Source organism: Podarcis liolepis, assembly GCF_965112155.1.
Source record: "Podarcis liolepis genome assembly, chromosome: 3".
NCBI classification, from domain to species: Eukaryota; Metazoa; Chordata; class Lepidosauria; order Squamata; family Lacertidae; genus Podarcis; species Podarcis liolepis.
The window spans coordinates 125,230,959-125,243,677 of NC_139557.1; the positions used below are offsets into that span (position 1 = coordinate 125,230,959).

The window sequence follows — 12,719 nt, forward strand, 5'->3', positions numbered from 1 at the left end:
AGGCTCAGGTGGCCTCCGTGGCCCAGAGTGCCTTCCATCAGCTTCGGCTGGTGGCCCAACTATGCCCCTGTCTGGACAGGGATCACCCAACTACTGTTGTCTATGCTCTGGTAACCTCAAGGTTAGATTATTGCAATGCGTTACACGTTGGGCTGCCTCTGAAGACGGTTAGGAAACTTCAGCTGGTGCAGAATTCAGCGGCCAGGTTGCTCACCGGAGCAAGACGGTTTGAACATATTGCACCAATCCTGGTCCGACAGCACTGGGTGCCCATTCAGTGTGCTGGTTTGACCTATAAAGCCTTAAACAGCTCAGGACCGCAATTCCTCAAGGACCACCTCTCTCCATATGAACCTACCCGGACCCTAAGATCATATTCTGAGGCCCCTCTTCGTGTCCCTCCTTCCTGAGAGGTCCGGAGGGTGGCAGCACAAGAACGGGGCCTTCTCAGCAGTGGCTCCCCATGTGAAGAATGCTCTCCCCAGGGAAGTTCCCCCAAGCGCCTTTGTTACACACCTTTAGGCACCGGGCAAAAATGTTCTTTTTTAACCAGGCCTTTGGTTGATTTGATTGACATCCTATGGCCTTTTAAAATGTGTTTGGGGGGGGAGGGTTTATCAGGTGGTGGTTGTTTTTATTTTGATTATTCTGTGGTTTTATATTCTGGTTTTATTTTGTGAATTGCCCTGAAAGCCTGCAGGCATAGGGCGGTATATAAATTTAATAAAGAAGTAAAATGTCTCCTCCCAGGCTTGTTTCCCCCTCTGGATAAACCGCTCCTGCTGAAGTTGCAGGGGGGGCAGCGAGAGCGGCAGTAGCAGACCCAGCACCCCCCTCTTGCGCCCCAGAGGCGCTTGCTCTGAAGGGGAAGGGGAGGCCAAGGCAGCCCCCCTTTTCCTGCTCAGTCCAACACGTGGACCTTCCCTTCCTCTGTTGGGTGAGGAAGGGCCGCTGGACGGTCAAGGCCCGTCAAAGGCGACTGGGGCGCAGAGCTCATCTCGCTTCAGGCTGAGGGAGCCCATGTTGGTCTGCAGACAGCTTTCTGGGTGATATAGGCAGCAGGACTAAACCGCTTCTGGTGCAACGGGACACCGTGAGAAGTGCCAGAGCGCACAGAAACACCACAGTGGTACCTATTTCTCTACTTGCGCTGGTGTGCTTTTGAACTGCTAGGTTGGCAGGAGCTGGGACAGAGCAAGGGGAGCTCAGTCATGGGGACTGGAAACACAGACCTTCCGCTGGGCAGCCCAAGTCTCAGTGGCTTATAGACCACAGAACCCCCTGCGCCCCACGACCTTCCCTTGTTTGGGGGGAAATTCCCTTATTCCAGCGCCGTTTCCCACTGGTATCCCAGATTGTTAGATCTCCCATAGACTGTCCCTGGGACAGGGGAGGCTGCTGATCCCTTATTTTCAAATCTGAAAGTGGACATCTCTGGCCCTGCCTGCTCTTTAGCCCTGGCCCTAGTAGGCCAGAAATTGCAACCCCTCCAGGCCCCCCCGCCCTGCCTTTTCCCTGCCCATCCTGGGGGGACAGGGGGCTCCTCTTTCCCCTCTCTCGGCTCCTGGCCAGGCTCCTTTTCCTCCTCCGGCCCCCAGGCTCCCCCCAAACGAGGGACCAGCTGGGCGCGCCACTGTGGGCGCAGGATCCCGAGCCGGATGGGTCTGCTTTGGCACGATGCAGCTGCCCCAGGGCTCTTCCTGGTTTCTGAGGAGTCCTGCACGGAGCCTCCAGGGCCAGAGCCAGTCTTCCTTAGCGGGCCAAAGGCGCTCTCCTCCTGGGTGCCATTGTGGGCGCAGGATCCTGGGCCGGATGGGTCCCCTTTGGCGCGATGCAGCTGCTTTGGGGCTCTTCCTGCATGGAGCCTCCATGGACAGAGCCAGTCTACCTTAGAATGGCAGAGCACAAGGCAGGGAGGAAGATTCTCTCTTCCTGCTTGGGGGCGCAGGATCCTGGGCCGGATGGGTCCCCTTTGGCATGATGCACCTGCATCAGGGATCTTCTTGCACGGAGCCTCCATGGACACACCCAGTCTACCTTAGAGGGCCAAAGGCGCTCTCCTCCTGCTTGGGGCGCCTGGGTGCCACTGTGGGCGCAGGATCCTGGGCCGGATGGGACCCCTTTGGCACAAGGCACCTGCCTCAGGGCTCTTCTTGCACGGAGCCTCCAGGGCCAGAGCCAGTCTACCTGAGAGGCTTGTTAGCCTGTCCCGGGTCCGGGGAGGCTGCTGCTCCCTTGTCCGCTCTGGCCCTCCTGACTTGAGCCCTGGCCCCCGAGGCCGGACACTGCATCCCCTCCAGGCCCCCCCCGCCCTGCCTTCTGCCCTGCCCATCCCGGGGGGGGGAGGGGGCTCCTCTTTCTCCTTCTCGCCAGGCTAGGCAAGGGTTAAGAGCAGCTGAGTCGCATGCCTAGAGAGGACAGGAAGTGACGGAGGCGGGTCTTCCGTATCCCCTCCCCGGCCCCCTCTTGTCTCCTCCGGTGAGTCTCCTCTCTCGTCTCGGGGTCCCGGGATGCCGGGCGGGGCTGGGTCAAGGAGGGACCCCCATTCAGGGGGAAGGAGGCCGAGGGGAGGCAGCCCTGCTTGGCCCTCGGCAGGACAGGAGGGAGCCCAAGCCGGGCTCAGAGCGGCTCCCAAGAAGACAGTGGGACCTTCTCCCCCCCCAAGGAGACCAGCTGGGCGCGCCGGCGAGCCAAGGGTTAAGAGCAGCTGAGCCGCACGCCTAGAGAGGACAGGACAGGAAGGGGCGGGTCTTCCGGAGCCCCTCCCCGGCCCCCTCTTGTCTCCTCCGGTGAGTCTCCTCTCCCCCTCGGGGTCCCGGGATGCAGGGGGTCCTATTGGGGGGGGGGGCTCCTGCAGGGAGGGGCAGGCAGGGCTTGGCAAAGGGGGGGGCGGGCGAGGGGGTTTCTCCAGCTGGGGGTCCCCAGACTACAACTCCCCTCATCCCTGAGCCCTGGCCTGGCTAGCGGGGGGTGATGGGAGTTGTAGTCCAGCCACATCTGGGGCCCCAGCAGGAGAAAGGCAGGTCCAGATGCTGGACTGAGGACCCCGCGGGGCCCTTCCAGCTCCGCCATGAGACGGGAAACTGCAGCCCAGACCTCATTGCTCAGATCTGCCTCCCCCAGACCGAGGAGGAAGCCTTGGGGAGAAGCCTAGAATCTCAGACTTGGAAGGGACCCAAAGGACATCTAGTCCTGCTCTTGAGTCCTTTAGTGGTGTCCGCCTCTTCATGACCCCCTGGACCAGAGCACGCCAGGCACTCCTGTCCTCCACTGCCTCCCGCAGTTTGGTCAAACTCATGCTGGTAGCTTCGAGAACACTGTCCCACCATCTCGTCCTCTGTCGTCCCCTTCTCCTTGTGCCCTCCATCTTTCCCAACATCAGGGTCTTTTCCAGGGAGTCTTCTCTTCTCATGAGGTGGCCAAAGTGTTGGAGCCTCAGCTTCAGGATCTGTCCTTCCAGTGAGCACTCCGCAATGAAATGGAAAACTGCAGCCCAGACCTAAATCGCAGGTCTTTCCCCAAATGCTCAGATCTGCCTCCCCCAGACTGAAGAGGAAGCCTAGGGGACTTGGAAGGGACCCAAAGGACATCCAGTCCAGCCCCCTGCAATGCCGGAATCTCTGCTCAGTTCCCCATTGCAGGCGGCCCTCCACCTTCTGCTCAGAAACCTCCAAGGAAGGAGAGGCCGCCATCTCTCCTGGGGGTGACAGGGCCCAACAGCTCTTCGCTTTTTCCAAATGCTTAGTCGGAATCTCCTTTCTGCAGGAGGTCTTGCCATCCAAGAGGAGAGGCCATGGTGGGAAGGAGGGGCAGTGCAGCTTAATGGTTAGAGTGGCGGACTGAGACAGGGTTCGATTTGCCACTCAGCCATGAAGCTCCCTGGGTGAGCTTGAGTCAGTCACCATCTCTTCGCCTCGCCTTCCTGACAGGGTTGTTGTGAGGGTGAAATAGGGAGGAGGAGAATCCCGTATTCACCCTTGAGATCCTTGGAAGATGAAAGTGGTCTGTCCGTGTAATAAACAAATCCCAGGGTGCGGGTGGGTGAAAGAGGCAGCCCCTCCAAGGGCTGAGAGTAAGTGGGAGACCCTCTCTCCACAGCCCCCTCGGCTCAAGCTCCAATTCCCCAAGGCCCCTGGCAAGGAGTCCCCTGTTCAGCCACGCTAGGAATTGCGGGAGAGGGCGCTTTCCTGTCCACTCGCCGCATCCTGAACAAACTCCGGTTCCCAGGATTCTGGGGAGGAAGCCGTAGCTCTTGAAAGGGCTCTGGTCCTGCTGGGCAGATGCACCACGGGGTCTTTTTATTGGGCTTTATAATAATAATAAACTATTATTTATACCCAGCCCATCTGGCCGGGTTTCCCCAGCCACTTTGGGGGGCTTCGAACAAAAGATTAAAAATACTTTAAAACATTAGTGATTCAAAACTTCCCTAACCAGGCCTGCCTTTAGAAACAAGGATCTTAGGAATAATAGGCCCAAATAAATAGGCTGCCTTCTTCTTTCATTTGTGCATCACAAGATGGGCAGAGATCTCCGCAGCCCGGGGTCAGGATTTGGGCTCTTGGTTCGTGTGAATGGGTTGAAACCAAGCCAGGAACAAAGGGGAAAGAGGAAGGCCCCCCAAGCGCCAGGTCAGGAGCGCCTCTGGCTGGGCGGAGATGCAGCCTCCTCGAGAGTCATTTTCCTCCTCTGGGGGAAGGCGGGAGGAGCCGGTGATTGACAGCCCAGCCAGGCCGGAGTGGGGGTGCAGTTCCCCCGAAAGGCCACCAGGGGGCCGGAGCCTCTCTCTCTCTGATTGGCTGCCCAGTCAAAGGGGGCGGAGCCAGCACTTTGGGCGGGAAAAGAAAAGGAGCCGTTTCTGAGGGAGTTTTGAGTCAGGGATGATGATGATGATGATGATGATGATGATGATGATGATGATGATGATTTTGTCATTTCTAGCCCTCTTGTCTGGCTGGGCTCCCCCAGCCCCTCTGGGCAGCTTCCAGCTCATATAAAGCCATAATAAAGCGTCGAGCCTGAAAAGCGAAGCTTCCCCAAAGAGGGCCTTCAAGTGAGACAGGGCTCCTTGGGAGAGAGAGAGGCAGAAAGAGGGATCGGGACCCAGGCCTGGACGGAGGGAGAAGTGGCTCTGGATGGAGCCTCTCGGAGGAGAAGCTGGTCTCTGGCCAGAGAAAGAGCTGGTGGAGCCTGTGGGGAAGGCAGGCAGGCAGGCAGGCGGATGGACGGACGGACGGGCGTCCCATGGGGGGCTGAGTCTGGGGCAGGAGAGGAGAAGCCGGGGGAAGACCCTCTGAACCAGAGCTGCCCACTTTCAGATGGGAAAAGAAGGGGGGATCCGCAGCCTCGAAAAGAAGGGATCCGCAGCCTCGAAATGAAGGGATCCGCAGCCTCGAAAAGAAGGGACCCGCAGCCTCGAAAAGAAGGGATCCGCAGCCTCCCCTGTCCCAGGGACGGTCGACGGGAGATCTAACAATCCGGGATCGCAGCGGGAAGCGGCGCTGGAATAAGGGAATTTCCCTCCAAAAAAGGGGGAGGTTGGCAGCTATGGTCTGACCGGGGTCTCCTTCTTCCCGTCAGGAGGGGAGAAGGGGATCCCGAAGGAGAAGGGGACCCCGAGGTCGGAGATCTTATTTGGAAAGACCTGAGAGAGTCGGGTCAAGGACGAAAAGTTCCCTTCTCTGGAGGCAAAGAATGAGGCGGCGCCCAAAGCCTTTCACGGAAACGTCTGCCATTACTAGGGAAAGGAGCAGCAAGGCCGGGAAGCATTTGGCCCCCTCTTTGCCCCCCCCCAACATCTCCCTCAAGGGGAAGAACCGATTTCGAGAGACGCTGTGCCTGTACTCCTGTGTTTAGGCCTGTGACATCTTTCCGTTTAGTTGAATAATAACTTAACTTCTACCTGTAAGTATGCCTCTCCTGACCCAACTTTCTCTCACCAACATTTTGTGTTATAAAAAAAAGCTTTTCTGGTTTGACCAACTCCTGCCTCAGACTGCAAATCACGAGGTTTTCCCTCACGCAAGACGCCCCCCCCCTTCAGCATCCTGTGGCAAAGGGTAGAAATTTGGTGGGGCCACGATAATGAGTGAGTCTGCGACATATGAGTTGGTGCTTAGCGGTGGGCTCTGCTCCAGAGGCTCCTCAGAGATTGGGGTCCCAGTGAACCCCTCATGTCAGCACCTTGAACGGAGCCCCATTGTTGTGGGGACTCAGTGAGGAGGGGTAGAAATGCCATTAATAAAGGGAGCCCAGCCAATCATCTGGGAGCTGCCAGATGGGTCTGGCATGACGTGTTTTCGAGAAACCCCTGCTGGGTCTTAGTAATCACAGCATCCTTTTCTCAGTCCTCACAGACTGACGGTTTAATGATCTGTTCTAGGACCTTCCCTGGTTGCCTGGTATCAATCTCAAGCTCACCAGTCAGTAGTTTTTCCTGTTTTTGAAGATGGGGGACAACATTTGCCCCCCTCCAGTCTGCAGGAGCCTCTCCTGTTCTCCAAGAATCCTCAGAGCTCTAGATGAAGGCTCTGAGATTACATCCCCAAGCTCCTTCAGTCCCTTGGATGCAGCTCAGCCGGTCCTGGAGATCTGAATTCACTTGAAGAAGCCAGGTGTCCAGTTACTCCCTCTTTTCCGATCCTGGACTGCAGCTCCCTCCTTACATCATTTATTCTTTGATTACTAGGCTGGGCATCACTTTCCTTATGCAGCCACACTGTTTTCCTTAGATGCCTCTCACTTTTCTTTCCGGTTGGGACTGCCTGCATTTGAGCCTTCAATATTTCACCTTGAAGAAGCTCCCATTTATTTCAGTATTGCAGAACATAGGATCTCGCCCAGTATCTCCTTAAGTTTCTTTTAATTGGCCGCCTTAAAGTGAATTCCTGACTACACTCAGCTTTTGTTTCCCTCTGTCTCAGGGGAAGACATGATCACTTTCTCCCAAGTTTCCCAGTACTTCCACTTGGTTGATCAGTTCCCATCTGTTGTTGAGGACTAGGTCCAAGACAGATGATCCCCTTCTTGTTTCTTCCACCTTCTGGGTCATGAAATTGTCAGTGAGGCAATTCTGCATGGTCGCTTTCCTTAGACCAGGGCTAGACGCTTCCTTCTCTTTCCTCTTCCTTTTTTCCTGTTAATGAAGGTTCAGAGTCAGGGCAGTGGTGCAGTCCAGCCCTGTTCCTAGCAAGACTCAGCCACGCTTGCTCAGGAAACATTTCTCTTCTCCTGACCATGTATCAGTCTGATAACAGACCAATATGTTTGCTTTGTAGGATTTGCTAGCACCTCTAAATCGGACCATCAGAACTTGGCAGAATATGAAAGGATTCCTTTCCATCTCTTGGAGGCTTCATGAGAAGCCAGTGTGGTGTAGTGGTTAAGAGCGGTAGTCACGTAATCTGGGAAACCGGGTTCGTGTCTCCGCTCCTCCACCTGCAGCTGCTGGGTGACCTTGGGCCAGTCACACTTCTGTGAAGTCTCTCAGCCCCACTCACCTCACAGAGTGTTTGTTGTGGGGGAGGAAGGGAAAGGAGAATGTGAGCCGCTTTGAGACTCCTGAAGGGGAGTGAAAGGCAGGATATCAAATCCAAACTTTTCTTCTTCTTCTCTTCTTCATGAGAGCCCAGATGGATGAGCAAGACTCAGCTGGCCCTGAAGCAGGAGGAGGCCCTGCCCTCCAAACTGGGAGCAGTGGGGAATTATGGGAAAACTCAGTACAAAAGATCCTGGATGGGGAGGACCCCCTCTGCTCAGAGGTGCAGAGCCAGCAGTTCAGGCAGTTCTGCTCTCAGGAGGCCAAAGGACCCCGAGAGGCTTGCGGCCGACTCCACCACCTTGACTGTCGGTGGCTGAAGCCAGAAAGTCATATGAAAGCTCAGATGCTGGACCTGGTGATCTTGGAGCAGTTCCTGGCCGTCCTTCCGCTGGAGATGGAGAGCTGGGTGAGGGAATGTGGAGCAGAGACCAGTTCCCAGGCTGTATCCCTGGCCGAAGGTTTCCTCCTGAGTCAGGCAGAGGAGAGGAAGCAAGCAGAGCAGCAGGTGAGAGAGACTTTCCTCTGGAAACTCCCAAGGGGCTCCAAGCAAGACAGGGAGCCTTCCAAGATGCTCTCCTAACGGCTCGCCCTCTTTGGAGAAGCAAGGGATGAGATCTGATCCCCTAAAGTGTTTGCTCCAATCATTCCTTTTCTAATCCTTCTCCACATTCTCTGTTTTGAACCCTTGTTACTCTTTCAGGAAAAGGGTCTCTTTGCAGAAATGGGCCTGGATTCCTGTGAGGCAGAGAAGACTCCGTTGGACGCCAGAGGGAGGCCACTGGGTAAGGAGGAACTCGTCTTTCTTCTCATTCTGTGGATCTTGAAACTAATCTTTGGGTTCTGTTCATCTTTAGGGGGGGAGGCACTTGGGGCCAAGAGCCCAAAGCGGGGGAAGATATATTTTGAAGAACCAAAATTTTTAATGGGTACAATGTCAAAATGCACTCAACAAGCAAGACCTTTTCCATGGCACATCTTGTCAGAGGCTTTGTGCTGTCCAACTGGCCATAGATAAGACTCCGGGCTCCCAGCCAGTTCCAAGCGATTTATTTGACAAAGTTCAAACGTACATCTCCAGCGTTTCCATCAACCTCCTTCCCCTTGAGCGCAGTTGCTCCCACTAAAGTTATTTCCTTCTTTTCTTTACCCAGCATGCAAACCTGCGAAAACTCCTCCCCTTACTTCCTCTGTGTACAGCATGACTTGTCCCAGGCTCACACTCCTCCTCCCCCTCTTCTTCAGACTGACTCTCTGATGACTGGCTGCTGATAATCTCTCTAGGCTCCCTGTAACTGCTGATTTCTGTCCTTTCCTCTTTTCCCGTTTGCCTCTCCCTGACACATCTATGGCACTTATCTCTAAGTGCTGAACCTCTAGTTACAGGTAGGTAGCCGTGTTGGTCTGCCGTGGTTGGAAAAAGAAAAAAAATTCCTTCCAGTAGCACCTTAGAGACCAACTAAGTTTGTTACTGGTATGAGCTTTCGTGTGCATGCAAACTACTTCAGATACACTGAAACAGAAGTCTCTTTCAGCAGCCTGTTTCAGTGTGTCTGAAGAAGTGAGAGACGCAGAAACTGATGGCTTCCCTTTGACATTTGTCTCTCTTAGGTGACAGACGGATGCCCCCCAGACCTCCTCATCCATCTTTTCATGAGAACGGAGGAGAAGCAGCAGCTGTGGAAACAGATCTGGTATGGGGAAAGAGCTTGGTGGGGAAAGAGTCAGAGGAGTGGGGCAGCCAGGGAGCCTCTGGGCCGGAAAGAATTTCTCCTCCTCTTGGCTTCTGTCAAAGCCTCTGTCCTGAACAAAGATGGACAATGCCATTCAGGAAGGTTTATGTGCTGACAGGAATGAACAGCCATCTCTCCTTAACTGGGCTTCGGAATGTCACTTTTATTATTATGATTTATCAGTAGCTGCAGTTATATTTCTATATTGATCTAATCAGGCTTCTAAGCAGTTGAGAAGCTTCCAAGAAGTTGAGAAGCCATAACAAACAGTGGCCGGGATTCACCTCAGCAGCCCCATCAGCTGAAGAAGGGGAATCCCCTCCTCCCCCTCTCTGTGCCCCCATGAGCCCCTTGAAGTTGGCTGTAGGGCAGAGGGAGGGTCCCATCGCCCCCCAAGCATCGCACAGCGGGAGTAGAGAAGGGATCGTTCTGTCTGGCAGACAGGAATACTTCCACAGACAGAATAATTTGAAGAACAGCATGCGGAGTTCCACCCATTCACACAAAGATTAATACCCATCATTAGAATGCACAGTAAAATAAATCATTGAAATGCTAAAATAGGCATCCAGACCTAAAACGTGCAGCCAAATAATCCCATGAAAAGAACACAACAAAGAATGGGCAAAAAAACAACTGAGCAATGTATAGTGGATAATCTTTGTGCTGTCTCAGAAGAGGACCTTTTCCCTTTTCCTTCAGGGTCCTCTGTGCTTTGAAGATGTCGCTGTGTATTTCACAGAGGAGGAGTGGGCGTTGCTGGATCCTGACCAGAGAGCTCTGCATAAGGAAGTCATGGAGGAGAATCGTAGGATTGTGGACTCTCTCAGTAAGGATTCCTGCTGGACTATAATATATGTTTTGAAATACACACACACACCCAAACCCACAGACCCCTACCTCCACCTGTGAGAATCCTGCAATATTTTGATGGCGCTTGACAGCATCTGGGATTCTCCTTCCCCGCAGCTCACCTTGAACTTACTGTTCTGTCTGCAAATATTCTTGCCCCACATACGCCTTTTTAAACCATGACCAGGCTGGTCTGAGCTGCCCAGACCTTCTTGAATGTAACCTTTCATGTGTTAGCAGAAGTAGCAGCTTCTGTGAGGTTTTCAGTTTTTGCTTCGGTCACTTTCTGGTTGACCAAAGAGACAACTGGCCTTGCAGATGGAGGAGATTCCATGATTAGGCCAAACAAGATCCTTCCCGGAAGATGCCAGACTGTTTGAATCTCAGGTTCCCATCAATCTGTGTGACAATGAGAGTCAACAAAGGCAGTGAACCCTGTAGTAAGACCTCAGATCTAACTCCCTTCTGTTCTTCATCTATCACAAACATTCATTAGCAGTCTTCCATAATTTGGGGCTCTATTTCTTCCTAAGGCTCTAATGTGTTTCTCTCTTTGATGTAGGTTGTGATGGATTGGAAATTATGAACAAGGGAAACCGTGACAACATTCACACAGTGGGGAAGTTGTATAAATATTTGGAGTGTGGAGAGAGTTATAGTCTGAGCTCCCATTCTACTTCCCATAAAATATATCCTACTGGGAAAAATCGTCATCGGTACTTGGAAGATGGTAAGACATTTCGTCAGAAGACATTTCTCACTTTCCCTAAAAGAAGTCACAGCAGGGAGAAACCCCATCAGTGTTTGGAATGTGGGAAGATGTTCAGTCACAGGGCAGTGCTCAAGGCCCATCAAAGAAGTCATACAGGGGAGAAACCCTATAAGTGCTTGGAATGTGGAAAGAGCTTCAGGCAGAAAGCTAAGCTCACAGATCATCAAAGAATTCATACAGGGGAGAAACCATATCAGTGCTTGGAATGTGGAAAGAGCTTCAGTCGGAAGGACCATCTCATATCTCATCAAAGTATTCATACAGGGGAGAAACCATATCAGTGCTTGGAATGTGGAAAGAATTTTAGTCGGAAGGATACCCTTACTTCACATGAACGAATTCACCGAGTGGAGAAACCATATAAATGCTTGGAATGTGGAAGGGGCTTCATTAAGGGCTGCCAACTCACTTCCCATCAAATAATTCACACTGGGGAGAAACCCCATCAGTGCTTAGAATGTGGGAAGACCTTCACTCGCAAAAATAGTCTCACTTTCCATCAAAGAATTCATACAGGGGAGAAACCCCATCAGTGCTTAGAATGTGGGAAGACCTTCACTCGCAAAAATAGTCTCACTTCCCATCAAAGAATTCATACAGGGGAGAAACCCTATCAGTGCTTGAAATGTGGAAAGAGCTTCAGTAGGAAGAGACGTCTCACTTGCCATCAAAGAAGTCATACAAGGTATGAACCCTATAAATGCTTGGAGTGTGGAAAGAGCTTCAATCGGAGATCCTTTCTCATTTCCCATCAAAGAATTCATACAGGGGAGAAACCATATCAGTGCCTGGAATGTCGAAAGAGCTTCAGGAAAAGGGTCCATCTCACTTCCCATCAGAGAATTCATACAGGGGAGAAACCATATCAGTGCACAGAATGTGGGAAGAGCTTCACTCGCAAGAATAGTCTCATTTCCCATCAGAGAATTCATACAGGGGAGAAACCATATCAGTGCACAGAATGTGGGAAGAGCTTCACTCGCAAGAATAGTCTCACTTCCCATCGAAGAATTCATACAGGGGAGAAACTATATCAATGCTTGGAATGTGGAAAGAGCTTCAGTCACAGGCAGGGTCTCACTTCCCATCAAAGAATTCATACAGGGGAGAAACTCTATCACTGCTTGGAATGTGGAAAGAGCTTCAGTCACAGGCAGGGTCTCACTTCCCATCAAAGAATTCATACAGGGGAGAAACCATATCAGTGCCTGGAATGTGGGAAGAGCTTCACTCGCAAGAATAGTCTCACTTCCCATCGAAGAATTCATACAGGGGAGAAACTATATCAATGCTTGGAATGTGGAAAGAGCTTCAGTCACAGGCAGGGTCTCACTTCCCATCAAAGAATTCATACAGGGGAGAAACTCTATCACTGCTTGGAATGTGGAAAGAGCTTCAGTCGGAAGGGACATCTTACTTCCCATCAAACAGTTCACTGTATCAATACTTGGAATGTGGAATGAGCTTCAAATGGAAGAAAAGTCTCACTTTCCATCAAGGAACTCACAGCAGGGAGAATCATGGTATTTGAAGATGGGTCTCATATGTCCTCTCAATCTCCTCTTTTGCAGGCTAAGCCTACCCAGCTCCTATCGTTCCTTAAAAGGCTTGGTTTCCAAATGCTTGATTACCGTATTTTGCGCCCCATAGGACGCACCGGCCCATAGGACGCACCTTGTTTTTTGGGGGGGAAATAAAGAAAAAAAGATTTATTTCCCCCCCAGGTGTGGGGCTGGAAGAACCAGGTCGGGGAACAGCGGGAAGGCGCACTCCGCCTCCCCGCTGTCCCCCGAGCTTGTGGGGCTGGCGATGGGGAGAAGTGCGC

The 12,719-nt window shown here is 52.7% G+C and overlaps 1 protein-coding gene across 1 annotated transcript; it reads left to right on the top strand.

Annotated features, from left to right (window-relative positions):
• Positions 1–7,621: 7,621 nt before the first annotated feature.
• LOC310702571 (uncharacterized protein) lies at positions 7,622–12,357 on the top strand (the record flags this gene model as incomplete). Its single annotated transcript, XM_083494351.1, has 5 exons — positions 7,622–8,045; positions 8,241–8,322; positions 9,149–9,231; positions 9,973–10,099; positions 10,685–12,357. The coding sequence occupies exons 1-5, from the start codon at positions 7,632–7,634 to the stop codon at positions 12,355–12,357; spliced, it is 2,379 nt and encodes a 792-aa protein (XP_083350477.1). The 5' UTR covers positions 7,622–7,631.
• Positions 12,358–12,719: the final 362 nt, after the last annotated feature.